The sequence below is a fragment of the Podarcis raffonei genome, chromosome 13, assembly GCF_027172205.1.
Source record: "Podarcis raffonei isolate rPodRaf1 chromosome 13, rPodRaf1.pri, whole genome shotgun sequence".
Taxonomy (NCBI): domain Eukaryota; kingdom Metazoa; phylum Chordata; class Lepidosauria; order Squamata; family Lacertidae; genus Podarcis; species Podarcis raffonei.
Genome location: NC_070614.1, coordinates 53,864,244 through 53,877,116, shown reverse-complemented (window position 1 = coordinate 53,877,116; position 12,873 = coordinate 53,864,244). Strand labels below are relative to the sequence as shown.

At 46.9% G+C, this 12,873-nt stretch overlaps 1 protein-coding gene across 1 annotated transcript in view; it reads right to left on the bottom strand.

Moving 5' to 3' along the window:
- The window catches only part of LOC128399240 (chloride channel protein ClC-Kb-like), a 44,484-nt gene extending 31,818 nt beyond the window's left edge, over positions 1-12,666 (bottom strand). Inside the window, exons 1-6 of the mRNA XM_053360478.1 lie at positions 12,333-12,666; positions 8,214-8,342; positions 6,461-6,589; positions 3,445-3,584; positions 2,095-2,172; positions 693-771 (exon numbers count right to left, since the gene is read on the bottom strand). Coding sequence (XP_053216453.1) covers positions 693-771; positions 2,095-2,172; positions 3,445-3,584; positions 6,461-6,589; positions 8,214-8,342; positions 12,333-12,513 — 736 coding nt within the window. The 5' untranslated portion in view covers positions 12,514-12,666. The remainder of the gene's footprint in view (positions 1-692; positions 772-2,094; positions 2,173-3,444; positions 3,585-6,460; positions 6,590-8,213; positions 8,343-12,332) is intronic.
- Between the last annotated feature and the right edge of the window lie 207 nt (positions 12,667-12,873).

The following is a 12,873-nucleotide window of genomic DNA, read 5'->3' as shown; positions in this document are numbered from 1 at the left end:
CGAATTAAGTACTTAACCCGAGGTACCGCTGTATATAGAAAGGAGCAAACCAGGGATATTTTAGGGAGCAGGTGAGCAGGCAAAGAGTCGGACATGACTAAACAACAACAACAACATATGCTATATGGTAATTTATGGACCTCATAGGTATCTCAAGCCATTTGCCCATGTTGCTGTACAGCCAGTCCATTAATATACAAGACATAACCGGCTGTACTTTTGAATAAATAAGGTATACTATTCATTGCATCAAATTGTAGATTTCAACAGCAGTCTATTTATTGTGCTTGTCCATGTAATCGTGCTTTATAACAGTCGCTGCTTAATGCAACCACTACTATGCCATAAGATCCACTATCCTGTAATATTACATATGGTATGCACAGTTGTTTATGGTTTTTTAATATTAATTTTGCTGTAAAAATGTGTGAGATTACGATATTGTATTTTTTTGCATTACCTAGAGCCTGTTCTACTGATGGAGTCTAGGAATAGACACTTATACAGATACGGACCTTATGAATGAACTGACCAGAGGATGAACTGATCCACTCAGTCTTCTGCTTTTTTCATTGAACTTTGTGAGACTTCCGTTGAAATCTACAATTGGATACAATGAATAGTATACCTTATTTATTCAAAAGTACAGCCGGTTACGTCTTGGGTGCTTATTGAGTAATGCCCTTAGTTACCTCCCACAGGAGCCACGAAACAGCAAGCCACTCCTGCAGCCGTCCCAGCCACCAGCAGCTCATATTTGCGCCCCGGGTTCTGCAGAGAAGCAATGGAGGATGTGAGGTGCCTTGCAAACCACGATTTAGATCACAATTTAAATCACTAGTTAGTAAGACCTGATTTAAATCTCTCTTTTTTTCTACAGAAAGACTAGTTGTTATAATAATAATAATAATAATAATAATAATAATAATAATAATAACAACAACAACAACAACAATAATAATAGATTTTTATTTATACCCCGCCCTTCCCAGTTCAAAAACCAGGCTCAGGGCAGGTAACAACAAATTTAAAACACTTTAAAGCACTTAATTATAAAAATTATTGCTGGTATAATTTTAATATTTACAACCAGGTGAAGGTTTCATTTTAGAAATAGTAAATTTTCAGAGTAGTTTTTACAGTTATATACAAAAATTTACTTAGTATTTGCTTATACTGTTTGGAAATACATAGACAGATAACGATGAAATTAACTGTTTCTATTTGGACAACGTTTATGCTGTACTTTATCGGAAGGAGAAAAATAATCATTTTCTTTATAACAATTTAAACAACTCATTTAACTGAAACAATAACATTATAGAATATGTATCCATGTTTGTTAACTGATGCGATTAAACATTTTTTTTTTATTTAAAACATTCGCAAACTTTTTATTGATAATAATCAGCTAAATAGTTTGAGGATCTATACAACATGCAGAAAACAGCATTCTCAGAGAAATCAAAGACTGGAACAGAGGGAAGCCGGGGTGGGGTTGTGTCAGGGAGGAAAAATGGGGAAAAAATAAGGATGATATGTTTCTGGATAATATGTTTTGTTTTAATTTTGAATAAATAAATAAATAAATAAAATAAAGCAGAGGGTAAAGCATAGCAGATTTGCAGCGATAAATGATTGGATAAGTGGGGAAAAAAAGGTTAAAGAAAGGGAATTACAAGTAATTTAGATCAGGGGTCGCTGAGAAAGTTTAAAACAGGGATGCAGAAAAGGGAGGCATGGGGAAGTCGTTGAAATTGGGTATAAGAAAAAAAATTATGAAATTATACATGTTTATATGTTTGTTTGTTTGTGTATTGTTGTTTGTAATGTCTTATAATATATGTTGAAAAACTAATAAAAATTTTATAAAAATAAAATAAAATAAAATAAAATAAAGCAGAGACTTGGCGGCCATCTTTCCCTGAGGCTTTAGCTGAAATTCCTGGATTTTCGGGGGTTGGACCAGATGACCCACAGGGTCCCTTCTAACCGTACAATGCTATGATTCTGTGGTTCCATGTGTGCATTATCAGCACCGGAACACCTTCCCCTTTTGTCTGCTTTGGGATGGGGTGGTTCAGCGACACTTACCTCAGCAGAACCTGCAAATCTGACCATGACTTTGCCCAGCATGGAAGCCAGGATGGAGGCCATGTGGACAAAGGGACCCTGTAAGAAGAGGAAGGTCAAGGTTATGGGTGCAATCGGGGGCAGAAAGACTCATGGCAACAGCGCAGCAGCAACTTCATCACGTTTTAACGCTCAAATTATCTCTCTCGCAACCTCAGGCCGCCCGGGAAAGCAAGACGCAACACCAATGTGCAGTGGTACCTCGGGTTAAGTACTTAATTCGTTCCGGAGGTCCGTTCTTAACCTGAAACTGTTCTTAACCTGAAGCACCACTTTAGCTAATGGGGCCTCCTGCTGCCGCCGCGCCTCCGGAGCCCGATTTCTGTTCTTATCCTGAAGCAAAGTTCTTAACCTGAAGCATTATTTCTGGGTTAGGAGAGTCTGTAACCTGAAGCGTAGGTAACCCGAGGTACCACTGTATCTTAAAATTGATGAAATAATTCTTGTATGCGTACAGGAGGCGGAATCCACAGCAATGGCCCGCTCTCTCCCTTCTGCGGTTTTCAATTCTTATCTTATAGATGAGAGTGCAATTGAAAAGTAAATTGGGAACACAGTTGCCTGGATTGTAATCACTCCCCAAGTACACTGGTCCCTTGGTTCTCAAACGCCTTGGTACTCAAACAACTTGGAACCCAAACACTGCAAACCCGGAATAAGCGTTCTGGTTTGCGAACCTTTTTCGGAAGCCGAACACGCTCTGTTTTGAGTGTCACACTTCCGTTTAGAGTCTTACGCTGAGGTCTGCCTATTTTTGCTATTTATTTTGCGTTTTTTGTTTTTGCGGCTCTTTTTTGTTTTGTTTTTGTGACTGTGTGGAACCCGGTTCAGCTCCTGATGGACTGTGTGACTGCAGTACATTGTTTATTGCTTTCATTTTATGGATCCATGGTCTCGTTGGATAGTAAAATTCATGTTAAATGGGTGTTTTCGGGGTTGTTTTTAAAAGTCTGGAACGGATTAATCCGTTTTGCATTGCTGTCTATGGGAAAGCGCGCCTTGGTTTTGGAACGCTTTGGTTTTGGAACGGATTAAGTTTGAGAACCAAGGTGCCACTGTATACAGATCCCAATCCATATGTGGCATTAAAAAATTAGACCAAATGTTGGTTTGTTTGTTTGTTTGTTTAAAGGGTTAGGCTCTAGTCCTCGTGAGGCCCAATTTTTAAAGGCTCTTGTATATGTGCAGTACTGGGTGGAAAATAGCACACAGCACCAGACATATCCAGCAAGCTCCCTAAGACTTCCTCCTCTGTCATGCACACAATTCCCGCCCTCCTGAACCAGAGGCACCCGCGCCATTCGAACTCACCACCTTCCCAAGGAAGATGGTGCTCCCAGCCGCTAAGGTGCAAAGCACCCCCACCAACTTGGCCACCAGCGTCCGAAAGGTGAAGAATTCACGCAGCACGACCCCACGGAGAGCCACCTTCAGCTCAGGGATCCCAGAGCCTGTGGGGAAAGAGTCCAGAAAACGCCAATCAGAACCATGAAATCATAGAAGGGACCCAAGGGTCATCTAGTCCAACCCCCTGCAACGCAAGAATATGATCAATAATAATATGATGATAATAATAATTTATTATTTAAACCCCGCCCATCTGGCTGGGTTTCCACTCTGGGCGGCTTTCAACAAAACATTAAAATACAATAATTCACCAGATATTAAAAGCTGCTGCCTTCAGATGCCTTCTAAAAGTCAGATAGTTGTTTATTGACATCTGCTGGGAGGGCGTTCCACAGGGTGGGAGCCACCACCGAGAAGGCCCTGTGCTTGGTTCCCTGTAAGCTCCCTTCTCACAGGGAGGGACCCGCCGGAAGGCCCTCATCGCTGGACCTCAGTGTCCGGGATGGACGATGGGGGTGGAGATGCTCTTCAGTGTGGTGAAGAGAGCCAGTGTGGTGTAGTGGTTAAGAGCGGTAGTCCCATAATCTGGTGAACGGGGTTCGCGTCTCCGCTCCTCCACATGCAGCTGCTGGGTGACCTTGGGCCAGTCACACTTCTCTGAAGTCTCTCAGCCCCACTCACCTCACACAGTGTTTGTTGTGGGGGAGAAAGGGAAAGGAGAATGTGAGCCGCTTTGAGACTCCTTCGGGTAGCGATAAAGCGGGATATTAAATCCAAACTCCTCCTCCTCTTCTTCAGGTTGTTGCAGGAATTTATGTATAGGTTTGGGGGGGGGGGTTGCCCCTCCAGCAGATATCAGGCACATGCAGCCCACTACCAAAACCAGCACAATCACTTTTGTGACTTTTGTGACTTGTCCCCACAAAACACTTCATCGCAGTTTCTTCCTATCTATTCAAAGGGCCTTTGCTGCACGACACCAAATGTAAGAATTCGCTGATAAGTGTATCTATGTACTGGCTCACAGGGAAAACTTCAGAAATTCATATAGACCTGTGAGCTCAGCTCCTCAGCAGCCCCTCTGTCTGAGTGATAATCCCTGGCCTCCTGATACCTGAGTGCCAGACAGGTAGCCTTTCCAGAAAGAACAAACCCAGATGAAGACAAAAGGGTGGGATGAACTTGGCTGGGAAACAGGGAAATGTAAATACCGGTATCTCTTTTGTTCCACTTGATGGGTGTTTGGTGGAGGGCAAGGAGAACCATGGGGCAGGGTCCAGGATGCTCAGATTACGGCCACCAGATCTCCCCTTTCATGATGTAACCGTGATGTATCAGTGATGTAATTTAGGGGGTGTAACATGGGGATTAAAGTAAAGGTAAAGGGACCCCTGACCATTAGGTCCAGTCGTGAGGGACTCTGGGGTTGCAGCGCTCATCTCGCTTTAGTGGCCAAGGGAGCCGGTGTACAGCTTCTGGGTCATATGGCCAGCATGACTAAGCCGCTTCTGGCGAACCAGAGCAGCACACGGAAATGCCGTTTACCTTCCCGCCGGAGCGGTACCTATTGATCTACTTGCACTTTGACGTGCTTTCGAACTGCTAGGTTAGCAGGAGCTGGGACAGAGCAATGGGAGCTCACCCCGTCATTGCGGGGATTCGAACCGCCGACCTTCTGATCGGCAAGTCCTAGGCTCTGTGGTTTAACCCACAGCGCCACCTGCGTCCAACATGGGGATTAGCAGCTAATAAAAGTTTGGGGGCTCTTTGTTCGGGGCTTCCACCTTGTTCCACCTTGTGGCAGATGGGAGTCCTGTCGCGACAGTCTTCAAGCCGACTGGCTGCTGTTTTGCTCTGGTATTCCTGGCTGGTGTCCTTGTTTTTTGTCCAAGGGAGCTCTCAGATTTCTCCGTTAACAAGGTATACTGGGCTGAGGCTGTTTAAGGCTTTCAAGGTCCGCACCAACACTACAATTCCATGATAAGTTTGAAGGAAATGTTCCATTTAACATTTGTTTAAAAAAACCAAGGCATTTTTGTTGGGGATTGTAGGGAAAGACCTGCCAAAAAAGTTGAAAAACATCTTCATGTATGCGACAACGGCCGCGGGAGTTCTGGTAGCGCAAGGATGGAAGACTGAAGAAACCCCAACTAAAGAATCATGGCAAGAAAAATTGATGGACTATGCAGAACTGGCAAAACTGACATACAAGCTACGGGACAAGGATAACTGTGATTTTAAGGATGAATGGGAACCCTTTACAAAGTATCTGAAGACGCAACAAAGCGAACTGGATTCCTTGGCAGGTTTTGAATAAACATTCACAAACTTTTTATTGCTAATAATCAGCTAAATAGTTTGAGGATCTATACAACTTTGTATAGGACGCGGGTGGCGCTGTGGGTTAAACCACAGAGCCTAGGACTTGCCGATCAGAAGGTCGGCTGTTCAAATCCCCGCGACGGGGTGAGCTCCCGTTGCTCGGTCCCTGCTCCTGCCAACCTAGCAGTTCGAAAGCACCTCAAAGTGCAAGTAGATAAATAGGTACCGCTCCGGCGGGAAGGTAAACGGTGTTTCCGTGCGCTGCTCTGGTTCGCCAGAAGCAGCTTAGTCCTGCTGGCCACATGACCCGGAAGCTGTACGCCGGCTCCCTCAGCCAGTAAAGCGAAATGAGCACCGCAACTCCAGAGTCCGCCATGACTGGACCTAATGGTCAGGGGTCCCTTTACCTTTACAACTTTGTAACATGCAGAAAACAGCATTCTTAGAGAAACCAAAGACTGGAACTGAGGGAAGTCAGGGGGTGGGGGGGTTTTGTGGGGGGGCGGAGGGAGGGAAAATGGGGGGGAACAAGGATGATATGTTTTTGGATAATATGTCTTGTTATAATTTTGAATTAAAAAAAACTAAAAAAAACAACAACTGCACCACAAATCTGTCTCTTTAGCTGCCTCCACCAACCAAGGCAAGCCTTACTTACCGGCCGCTTGGGGAGAGATGTACTTGGCGGCGGCTGCAGACACCATCATCAGAACCACATGGTAAGAGGTCCAGGAGAAGAACTGCAGGTAGCCGGAGTCTGCCAGCCCCTCGTAAACCCACAGGTGAGCTGCGTGGAGGCAGGAGCCAAACATCAGTGGTTCAACATCTCATTTAGGCGCCTGGCAGCTGCTTTGGACTACAATTCCCAGCAGCCCTACTTAGGAACACAGGAATTTGCCTTATACCGAATCAGACCCTTGGGCCTGGCTCACTATTGTCTTTTTATTTACTTAAAAGTTTTTATTTACGCTTTATACATTTCACTAGTTTCACAGTCAATTTAACATTTCAGAGTTTGACTTCCTTCCCCTTCCTTCTGCGGCTCCTTAAATTTGTTTTTGGATATCTTCTGCATATGCAAATTTATTTAAGTTTGCTTGTTTATTCATCTGCTTTAAATATATACTCTTATGAAACGGCAGGTTAGCACAATAATCCTGACAATGTTTTTATCTGTTTGCAATTGATCTGTAAATATTCTATAAACCATTTCCACTCTTTTATAAAGAGTCTGTTGTCTTGATTTCTTATTCTTCCAGTAAGTTTCGCCGTTTCTGCATATTCCATAAGTTTTTGTATCCATTCTTCCTTTGCTGGGACTTCGGCTTCTTTCCATTTTTGGGCAAGTAAAATTCTTGCCAGTGTAGTCACATATATGAATAGATTTCTGTACTGTTTAGGTAGTTTTACCCTTATAATTCCCAGAAGTAAACCGTATCAGTACTTCCTGGTTTTGGCAGGTCCGTAACCCGAAAAAAACACAACCTGAAGCATCTGTAACCCGAGGTATGACTGTATTTATGTGCACTACAACAGCGGCTAGGATATTAAAGGTAAAGGTAAAGGGACCCCTGACCATTAGGTCCAGTCGTGGCCGACTCTGGGGTTGCGGTGCTCGTCTCGCTTTACTGGCTGAGGGAGCCGGCGTACAGCTTCCGGGTCATGTGGCCAGCATGACTAAGCCGCTTCTGGCGAACCAGAACAGCGCACGGAAACACCGTTTACCTTCCCGCCAGAGCGGTACCTAGTTATCTACTTGCACTTTGACGTGCTTTCGAACTGCTAGGTTGGCAGGAGCAGGGACCGAGAACGGGAGCTCACTCCGTCGTGGGGATTCGAACCGCCGACCTTCTGATCGGCAAGTCCTAGGCTCTGTGGTTTAACCCACAGCACCACTCGCGTCCCGGCTAGGATATTACCAGCCCAAAATGGAAAGACAAGAAGATACCAACGAAAGGAGGGAGAAAGGTTGTTTTCTGCTGCTCCAGAGAAGCGGACACGGAGCAATGGATCCAAATTACAAGAAAGAAGATTCCACCTAAACATTAGGAAGAACTTCCTGACAGTAAGAGCTGTTTGACAGTGGACTTTGCTGCCAAGGAGTGTGGTGGAGTCTCCTTCTTTGGAGGTCTTTAAGCAGAGGCTTGACAACCATATGTCAGGAGTGCTCTGATGGTGTTTCCTGCTTGGCAGGGGGTTGGACTCCATGGCCCTTGGGGTCTCTTCCAACTCTAGGATTCTAGGATTCTATGAAAGAGGAATGGCAAGAAAAATTGACGGAATATGCTGAAACGGCGAAAATAACTGGAAAACTTAAGAGAGACGGACTGAGCAGGGTTTTTCAATCCAGCGGAGGATCGGGTGGCAGGAGGGATGCAGCAGCGGAGAGGGCAGAAGGCGGAGAAGTTCACCTTGCTGGAATTTCGAGACGGTGACATCCAGGCCAAAGCTGACCATTGCCATGCAGATACCGAGGAGGAAGAGGAAGAGCCAGTCTTCGCCGAACTTGAGGATCTGAGAGCGGATGCAGAGCCCGAGAGCTGGAAGAAGGCAATAATAATAATAATAATAATAATAATAATAATAATAATAATTTATTATTTATACCCCGCCCATCTGGCTGAGTTTCCCCAGCCGCTCTAGGCGGCTCCCAATCAAGTGGAGCAGATCATTAAGCAGACAGTCTGTGAGCACCTAGAAAGGAATGCTGTGATCACCAATAGTCAGCATGGATTTCTGAAAAATAAGTCATGTCAGACTAACCTGATCTCGTTTTTTGACAGAATTACAAGCCTGGTAGATGAAGGGAACGCAGTGGATGTAGCCTACCTTGATTTCAGCAAGGCATTTGACAAGGTGCCCCATGATATTCTTGTAAAGAAGCTGGTAAAATGCGGTCTTGACTATGCTACCACTCAGTGGATTTGTAACTGGCTGACTGACCGAACCCAAAGGGTGCTCATCAATGGTTCCTCTTCATCCTGGAGAAGAGTGACTAGTGGGGTGCCACAGGGATCTGTCTTGGGCCCGGTCTTATTCAACATCTTTATCAACGACTTGGATGATGGACTCAAGGGCATCCTGATCAAATTTGCAGATGACACCAAACTGGGAGGGGTGGCTAACACCCCAGAGGACAGGATCACACTTCAAAACGACCTTGACAGATTAGAGAACTGGGCCAAAACAAACAAGATGAATTTTAACAGGGAGAAATGTAAAGTATTGCACTTGGGCAAAAAAAATGAGAGGCACAAATACAAGATGGGTGACACCTGGCTTGAGAGCAGTACATGTGAAAAGGATCTAGGAGTCTTGGTTGACCACAAACTTGACATGAGCCAACAGTGACGCGGCAGCTAAAAAAGCCAATGCAATTCTGGGCTGCATCAATAGGAGTATAGCATCTAGATCAAGGGAAGTAATAGTGCCACTGTATTCTGCTCTGGTCAGACCTCACCTGGAGTACTGTGTCCAGTTCTGGGCACCACAGTTCAAGAAGGACACTGACAAACTGGAATGTGTCCAGAGGAGGGCAACCAAAATGGTCAAAGGCCTGGAAACGATGCCTTATGAGGAACGGCTAAGGGAGCTGGGCATGTTTAGCCTGGAGAAGAGGAGGTTAAGGGGTGATATGATAGCCATGTTCAAATATATAAAAGGATGTCACATAGAGGAGGGAGAAAGGTTGTTTTCTGCTGCTCCAGAGAAGCGGACACGGAGCAATGGATCCAAACTACAAGAAAGAAGATTCCACCTAAACATTAGGAAGAACTTCCTGACAGTAAGAGCTGTTTGACAGTGGAATTTGCTGCCAAGGAGTGTGGTGGAGTCTCCTTCTTTGGAGGTCTTTAAGCAAAGGCTTGACAACCATATGTCAGGAGTGCTCTGATGGTGTTTCCTGCTTGGCAGGGGGTTGGACTCGATGGCCCTTGTGGTCTCTTCCAACTCTATGATTCTATGATTCTATGATTCTAAGTGTTTAAAACAATACAGCGTTAAATATTAAAAACTTCCCTAAACAGGGCTGCCTTCAGATGTCTTTTAAAGATAGGATAGTTGTTTATTTCCTTGACATCTGCTGGGAGGGCGTTCCACAGGGTGGGTGCCACCACCGAGAAGGCCCTCTGCCTGGTTCCCTGTAACCTCACTTCTCGCAATGAGGGAACCACCAGAAGGCCCTCAGCGCTGGACCTCAGTGTCCGGGCTGAACGATGGGGGTGGAGACGCTCCTTCAGGTATCCTGGGCCTTTGAGGCCATTTAGGGCTTTCAAGGTCAGCACTAACACTTTGAATTGTGCCCTGAAACGTACTGGGAGCCAATGGAGGTCAGCAGCCGCTCCCAGTCCCCAGTCTAGCTGCCACATTCTGGATTAATTGCAGTTTCCGGGTCACCTTCAAAGGTAGCCCCACGTAGAGCGTGTTGCAGTAGTCCAAGCGGGAGATAACTAGAGCATGCGCCACTCTGGCGAGACAGTCCGCGGGCAGGTAGGGTCTTAGCCTGCGTACCAGATGGAGCTGGGAGACAGCTGCCCTGGACACAGAACTGACCTGCGCCTCCATGGACAGCTGTGAGTTCAGAATGACTCCCAGGCTGCGCACCTGGTCCTTCAGGGACACAGTTGCCCCATTCAGGACCAGGGAGTCCTCCACACCCGCCCGCCCCCTGTCCCCCAAAAACAGTACTTCTGTCTTGTCAGGATTCAACCTCAATCTGTTGGCCGCCATCCATCCTCCAACCGACAAGAGTTCCTGGGGTCCCCCCTCAAGCTCGACACCCCCAAGGTGGACCCCCCCGTTCCCTTCCACGCTGGACAAAGCCCTGCCAAGGATTTAACCCACCGCACCAACCTTCCCCCCCACCTGGCACTCCCCAGATATTTTTGCACAACCTCAGCTGGCGAAGCAGGGAGTTGCAGATGGGAATGATAGAATTGTAGAGGTGGAAGGGACCCCCAAAGGCCATCTATTCTGACCCCCTGTGATGCAGGAATCACAGGTGAAGAATCCCTGGCAGGTAGCCATCCTTCTTGTTGTTTAGTCATTTAGTCGTGTCCGCCTCTTTGTGACCCCCTGGACCAGACCACGCCAGGCTCTCCTGTCTTCCACTGCCTCCCCCAGTTTGGTCAAACTCATGCTGGCCTCTTCGAGAACACTGTCCCACCATCTCGTCCTCTGTCGTCCCCTTCTCCTTGTGCCCTCCATCTTTCCCAACATCAGGGTCTTTTCCAGGGAGTCTTCTCTTCTCATGAGGTGGCCAAAGTACTGGAGCCTCAGCTTCAGGATCTGTCCTTCCAGTGAGCACTCATCAGGAAGGATATCTATAGGGCTGTCACATGGATGATGGAGCAAGCTCGTTTTTGCCTGCACCGGAGCGTAGGACACAAACCAATGCATTTAAGCTACAAGAAAGGAAATTTGATTAAACATCAGGAAGAGCTTTCTGATAGGAAGAGCTGTTTAGCCTCACTGGAAAAGTGATCGATTCTCCTTCACTGGAGGTTTTCTAAACCAGGCATGTCTCCGGTCATTTTAATCCGGCCCCTGTGGCAGTTTATTTCCTGGGGTACAGTCTTAAAAAAGGTCAACAACTTTGGTCGCACTTTGGTCGGCCCCCACGGCCCTTCACTTCATCAAACCTGGCCCTCTTTGAAAAAGGGTTTGGACACCACTGTTCTAAACAGAGTTAGGATGGCTGGACCATAAAGAAGGCTGATCGCCGAAGAATTGATGCTTTTGAATTCTGGTGCTGGAGAAGCCTCTTGAGAGTCCCATGGACTGCAAGAAGATCCAACCTCTCCATTCTGAAGGAAATCAGCCCTGAGTGCTCACTGGAAGGACAGATCCTGAAGCTGAGGCTCCAAGACTTTGGCCACCTCATGAGAAGAGAAGACTCCCTGGAAAAGACCCTGATGTTGGGAAAGATGGAGGGCGCAAGGAGAAGGGGACGACAGAGGACGAGATGGTGGGACAGTGTTCTCGAAGCTACCAGCATGAGTTTGACCAAACTGCGGGAGGCAGTGGAAGACAGGAGTGCCTGGCGTGCTCTGGTCCAGGGGGTCACGAAGAGGCGGACACGACTAAACAACTAAACAACAACAACATGACTTCCCTTGATCGGGACACTAGACTTCTCTTGTCACTGAGCTACGGCCAAATCTCGTAGCAAGAGAACAAGATTAGTCCTCACTGTTCTGAGCGAAGGGCTGGATTAAATGACTAAACAACAAGAAGACCCCTAGATCCTTTTCACATGCAACTCACATCAGCCTCAGCCCGCGCGCCTGGCTGTTGTGGTCTAAATCGTCTTGGGTTTCCAGCTGTTTTTGGACTACAACTCCCATCACCCCTAGCCAGCAGGACCAGTGGTCAGGGATTATGGGAATGGTAGTCCAAAACAGCTGGAAACCCAAGTCTGGAGAGTGTTAGGTTAGAACTCCGAAGGCATGGCTCAGCTTCTCTTACACCCCCAAAGCACCCCCATTTCCACGCCCCCCAACCCCGCAAGCCTTGCCCGTGGCTCCTCTTACGTTTCAAAGCCCCCCGCAGCCTCTGGGAACATCGCTTTGCAGGCTCCCGTTCCTTCCAGACCTTCTCCAACGACTCTTCCAATGGCTCCTTCTCAGCTTCCCCCCTGGGGGTCTGCCCTTGGGGTCCAAATTCGGGGTCCTTGTCTTTAGGGCCCCTCTTCCTGCAGTTCCAGAGCCCCATGGTGCAAGCCAGGCCTTCTCCCTGCCCCCCTAGTTATAAAGCACCAGCCGGGGAGGAAGAGGGGCTGGGTCAGCACTGGGTGGGGTGAGTCGGACAACGACCCACCTGTACGGCTGGTCGGATCTGCTCTGGGGCGGGGAGGACAGGTGAGCAGAGACGGACAGGTGGAAACGGGGGCGGGGAGCAGCCAGGATGGATCAAAGGGATGGAGCGACAAAGGAAGGCAGCAAAGTTTGGGACTGTTTCTTAGCTTAGAGAAATGGTAAGAAGTTTATAAAAAAAATATTTCTGGAGTGGACAGACAAAACTGAGAGGCTCCCCCGTAACTTGCGGAAATCCCGCAAATTCAGGATAGATAAA